The 6,138-nt window shown below is 35.6% G+C and overlaps 1 protein-coding gene across 2 annotated transcripts; it reads left to right on the plus strand.

Moving 5' to 3' along the window:
* Positions 1-555: 555 nt before the first annotated feature.
* foxl2a (forkhead box L2a) lies at positions 556-4,639 on the plus strand. 2 transcript variants are annotated; one of them, XM_021481464.3, is made up of 2 exons: positions 556-633; positions 3,021-4,639. In XM_021481464.3, exon 2 carries the CDS (start codon positions 3,034-3,036, stop codon positions 3,952-3,954), a length of 921 nt encoding a protein of 306 aa, XP_021337139.1. In that variant the 5' UTR covers positions 556-633; positions 3,021-3,033; the 3' UTR covers positions 3,955-4,639.
* Positions 4,640-6,138: the final 1,499 nt, after the last annotated feature.

A 6,138-nucleotide genomic window follows, 5' to 3' on the forward strand; every position in this document is an offset into this window, starting at 1 on the left:
ATCAATTGTATGCTTTTAATTAGAATCGATTATAATATTCGAAACAATTTGTTCGAAAATTCACTGGATGATCAGCTAAATCTGAGTTAATATTGTAACACAATGCCATAAACATTGTTTATCTCTGCGTACTGGTCTGACTATTCTTTCGAAGTTTAATATCCCTACAATACAAAAACTATCTCACTAATATAGTAAAACCTGGTGAATGGCGACAAACGAGTCGGACCTCTAAAAGGCGTTTACACAATTTTTTCCCTCTTCAAATATAGTTTCACAGATAGCTATGTGATGGTTATGTTAAAAGACAATACAAGATAAAACAGTCTATGAGATGCCCTAAATAAATACAGTAAATAAAAGCCTATAGCTAAATGTGAGGGTCTGCGCGCATGACACCAACCCCGATTTTAGAAGCTGCGGAGATCAGTAATCTTTTATAATACAGTTACTAATGCACGCATTATAAACGAACGCCTATCTTTCCCCTCTCTCCTCCCTCTTCCTTCCTTGCTTCTAGACGGTCTATATTATTTTTCTCACTGAGCCTGTGACAAACGATGGATGTTGTTCACACCTGAAAGAGCATTTAAATTCCACTCTTTGACTCGTGGTGGGGGCTTAACAAACCTGGTGAGTTTTACAACTAAGATCTGATATAGCCTGGGTAAATTAATAAAACTAATAGGCTAAAAGCTCACTAAATTGAAAGTGATTTCTTAATTGATTTAAGAGAGAATATATATATATATATATATATATATATATATATATATATATATATATATATATATATATATATATATATGTTCTCTTAAAACAATCTATATTTCTTATTATATATTTCTATTAAGAATAGAATAATTAAGAATAATTATACAAATAATTTTAGCTTAATAACCACTTAAGCTAAAATTAATATTGCCGTTTAAATGTCATGAAAAGTATTTTTATTCAGTTGATTTGTTCTATTTATTCAGCAAGCTGAACTTTCTGAAACTTATTGTTCAACTTGACCCATTATGGACGAAAATACAGCTTAACTATTTTAATTCGTTCATTTGAAAACATGCTTGTACTGAACTGTACTGCAACTTAGGCCTAATATTTCCCAACGGTTTCTCATTAATTTTTCTAAGAGGATAAACAGAAGATAAATGCTTAGCCTTAATTAATGAGTAAGCCTTTATTAATCTTGGAGTGAACAAGAGCATATTTGATCAGAATTAAGAGTTGTGTTTTGGCTTTACGTTGAATTTGTGACAACTATCAGTCGAATGTCTAAGCTCAAAACTAAATGCTTAAATATATTATAAAACTTAATTTCAATTCTACACATTTTATGTACCGACACTGTTGTGACATGTAAAGCGTCTTTTTCTGTAATTTGCCGTTTTATACACATCACAGTGAATTCTAAATGCTTGCAAACCAAATTCATTCATGTGTATTTTATTCTACTTCAATAATTTAGGAGTAACAATGTTACTGAGTTTAATCAAGCCAGCATGTGATTACTTCAGAGCGTCCGTAAAGGAGCTGTCAGGTCCAACGGTGCTGAAAAAGTGTCTCCGTGTAAACCTAAATGAGATAAATAGGCTAAATGATGCAAAACTTAAAATTGCTTTTATTATTATTATTATTAGGCTAACAGTAATAGTAAATAATAATAATAATAATAATAATAATAATAATAATAATGATAATTATTATTATGCAATTATTTAATAGATAGCGACAAAAGCTGGCTTAAGACAATATTCTAAATGTTGCTATTCTACACGAATCTTTATCAGTTCTAAGTAAATACAGGTCACCTAAAAGTAAGGTAAACCACATTTCTGTAGCCTATTTTAGGCAAGCTAGCGGGAATTAATAAAACACTTACTGCCAATAACCTGTGAAATAACAGCTTAATAAAAAAAAAGATAGCCTACGCAGACATCTACTATGCATTTGCACTTTAGTAAACTGTAGGCCTATTTAAATTTGTGTTTTTATGATTGTTTAGCCTAATGGTCAAGAGTAAAAACAACATTTTTGAAATTTTCAAAAATGAATTAGAGTTATAAATAGCCATCTATCACTTAAGCCCCTTATAGGCTATGCACAAACTGCTTTTAAAGCGTTTTTTTACCTTCGCAAATCCGGTTTTTATGAAATAGAAAGGAGCAGAAATATCCGTCAAATTGAATGGGTTATGTAAATATACATCTTACACCATAGGCTATACAATGACTTATGATTTTATTAATTTAACTGTAGACCTTTGCATGCATGACTCGGGTAGGTCTAGCCTAGTGGAAAAGTTTATTGTACAATTTAGTAAATTAAAATGATCTGAGCGATCAGTCACATTGTCTTAAATAATAGCCTAATTATCTTTAAATAAAACATTACCGTCAAAGTAATATTGCAAACAATAATTAGGATAATAGACCCTAGGCTATTCTTATATTCGTGTTTGTATTTGAATGCTTTATGAGCTATTATTTGCAATAAAAAATATGCTCATTAAAGGCAATGTCTGGCTACACATTTAAAATGGTTTGACTTCAACAGACTTCTGCACCTGCTTTACGAACTAATTATGTCTTCTAAACTGTGTCGGTTTCCAGTTGTTAGTTCAATTGTTGTGATGAGAGACATAGTTTATGAATTTATGAAGCGAAATAGATTAGTCGCTTTCCAGGCATACGAATCAGGAAGATTTATGTCGTACTGCATCAAATATGTGTGAATGTGAGGGAGTGGGAGGAAGAGAAGGCGGGATTAGAAAAACCGAACCACAATTTGCCCTCCTTCTCCAGGGGTATCTAGTTAAGAAACTCTGAAGAGCAGCAGCTTGCAAAACCTTTAACGCTGATATTAAGCTCCACAAATAGGTCTAACCTACAAAAAACACTGGGAAGGTAAAGAAAATATCTGTACATGACTCCAAACGGACGATTTTACTGCCATCGAAATAACATTGGTTTGCAAAACTTGAATTTTTATTAAGTGATTTTGTTTTGGTATAGGTTTGCGTGCGCAATGATGGCCACCTACCCAGGCCACGAGGATAACGGCATGATACTCATGGACACAACCTCGAGTTCAGCGGAGAAAGACCGAACAAAAGACGAAGCTCCTCCAGAGAAGGGACCGGACAAATCCGACCCGACCCAGAAACCACCGTACTCATACGTGGCGTTAATCGCGATGGCAATCCGCGAGAGCTCGGAGAAGCGTCTTACGCTGTCCGGTATATACCAGTACATCATCAGTAAGTTTCCATTCTACGAGAAGAACAAGAAGGGATGGCAGAACAGCATCCGACACAACCTGTCACTCAACGAGTGCTTCATCAAGGTGCCTCGGGAGGGCGGCGGTGAGCGAAAGGGCAACTACTGGACCCTGGATCCTGCATGCGAGGATATGTTTGAAAAGGGCAACTACCGGCGAAGACGACGAATGAAAAGACCGTTCAGGCCTCCACCGACCCATTTCCAGCCAGGCAAATCTCTCTTTGGCGGTGAAGGGTACGGTTACCTCTCCCCGCCCAAATACCTACAGTCTGGTTTTATCAATAACTCATGGTCTCCTGCACCCATGTCATATACCTCCTGTCAGGTGAGCAGTGGGAGTGTGAGTCCCGTTAATATGAAAGGCTTATCCGCACCATCGTCGTACAATCCATACTCGCGCGTGCAAAGTATAGGTCTTCCCAGCATGGTAAACTCTTACAACGGCATAAGCCATCATCATCACCACCACCACACGCATCCTCATGCGCTCCCGCACGCCCAGCAACTCAGTCCCGCCACGGCTGCAGCACCTCCGGTGACCACTGGTAACGGAACAGGACTGCAGTTCGCTTGCTCGCGCCAGCCTGCAGAACTTTCAATGATGCACTGCTCATATTGGGATCACGAGAGCAAACACTCTGCACTACACGCGCGGATTGATATATAGTTCGGGCATCTCGAGATCAATGACACATCAACATATTCACTGAAAGACAGTAAAAAAAAACAAACCAACAAATAAATAAGACGAGTCCAGCCATTTCAAAAAACAAAGACACAAATATGCGACATCTAGGAAGACTGATAATAAGGACGGACCGTTTACTGGAGCTAAATTATGGAAGCACGGGCATTGATGGCAAAATGATGTTTTCTTTCACGGGAGACGTGGACATTTATTTTCTGAATAGATATAAATTGTTCAACCGCATCGCTAAGCCAAGTAGCCAGCAGACTGAAGTTATCATCGTCATGGAATAATTACAAATCCTGCTTAGCCTACCTGAAACCGTTCGCAACATTTTGTCAGTGACTCTGGAGTGAATAATTGGGCCCTGAACTCCTTTACCAGTTATTCTTTTTAATTCCATTTGCTTTTGTTACTGGATACAGTGCATCTCAAGATAAACTGAAGCTCTGTGGAAATGTGTTTGTGAGCAACACACATGCCCCTTGTTGCCGTGATTAGGGTCTCAAAAAGGTCAGGACACGTGACTTCCAGTTGAACAATTGTGTATGTACTTTGTAAAAAAAAATCATGTCTGACACATTGGGGTTGCGTTTAACTAGCACTTTTCAATATTTTTAATAAATCTAATTTTTATTCTTTAATAAACTCTTTATCAGCTTGTCACTGTTTTGGATCTTATTTTGGATATTTATTACGTATGTAATAAGCAAATTTACGCCTGCAGATAAGAAACAATTGCTTGAGACAAATCATTTAGCTCAATGTCACGCAAGTCCAAAAGGATAAAATGTTTATTGTGTTTATGCGGAGTAAAACTATTATGGTAGTTCCGCTTGTGGCAGCTATCAAACAATGTTCAAGCTATTTAATTCAAGCTACATTTGTCGCATTTATTCTAAAACACATTACATTTAGCCTACGTGCTAGAATACAACTGCTGTAAAACTTTTCAGTAGGCGTCTAAAAAACTTCGTATTTTTATATGAGAAGCGACTATACAATCCAACAGATAGCCTAATTAATTTTAAATAAAGTGTTTCAGTTAAATAAAGTGCATGTTTTTGCACGATTTAATTGTAGGTTACGCAAGCCCAATTAAACAAACCCTGAAACAACCTATTTTGATGTCTTTAATACAAATACATTTGTTTCTTTATATATTTCATAGACCAATGATGATGAATAAATATACAACATGAATGTGCAAATAAAGTTTAGACCTGTTTCAATAAATAATTTTTACAATGAATTTACAAATGCTGTAGCATTTGGAACTCAAAAGTGTATGTTAATGTCTTAATGTTGTTGTTTATGTTAATGTTAATGATAACTTTCTTCTTGCGCGTAGGCCACCACAAGACAGGAAAGTCTGAGCGCTCCTGACGCGTCATATCTACATTTTTATTTTATCATTATTATTATTATTTTGTAAAATATGCTCACACAAAAGGTTTGCTCACGGTTTTAAAACTTACGGTTGAATCAAACAATGTTTTAGCTACATTTTAGTGCATTTGTTAAATTAATATATGACAGCCGTTATTTTATCTTAATTTACATATAGGCTAGCTACTACTTCTCTACTACCGATAGTAACATAAATAGGCCTAATAATAACAACAATAGACTTAAAATAAAGACAATAATAATAATAATAATAATAATAATAATAAACTAATAATAATAATAATAGTAATAATAAAAATAACAGACTCATAATAGCCTAATAACAATAACAGCAAAAAATAGGCCTAATAGGAATTAAAAAGGACGAAAAAGAACGTGATTATTTTGAGAAATTATTTTCTCAAAGAAAAAATAATAGTTGCAAAATTCTGCTCAAGAGATGACGATTGCTTTCCATTTTTAACTATTTTAGGCCTTGGCCCCATCCCTCCGTCAACCACAGCCATTATAGGTGCCAGGTGTGCATCACATAATACGCCCGCATACAGGATGCTTAAGGCCATTGTGAGTTAAAGGTGGGCCCCCTTTAAAGTGTTTATGTAGGCCTATTTTTGTGAAAGCGCATCGGAATGCTGTCACAAAATATCTCCTTCTTAAATAGTTTTGGAGATGTACAGGTGTATTGCTCCTCTTCAAGGCAGTTCATCTGCAGCGCACGTGTGTTTGTAATTAGAAACATTTTTCAATGACAAA

Source organism: Danio rerio, chromosome 15 (genome assembly GCF_049306965.1).
Source record: "Danio rerio strain Tuebingen ecotype United States chromosome 15, GRCz12tu, whole genome shotgun sequence".
Classification (NCBI taxonomy): Eukaryota; Metazoa; Chordata; class Actinopteri; order Cypriniformes; family Danionidae; genus Danio; species Danio rerio.

Bases quoted from the DNA above. Each gene is read 5' to 3' on its own strand.
- foxl2a (XM_021481464.3), top strand. From the start codon at position 3,034: ATGATGGCCACCTACCCAGGCCACGAGGATAACGGCATGATACTCATG.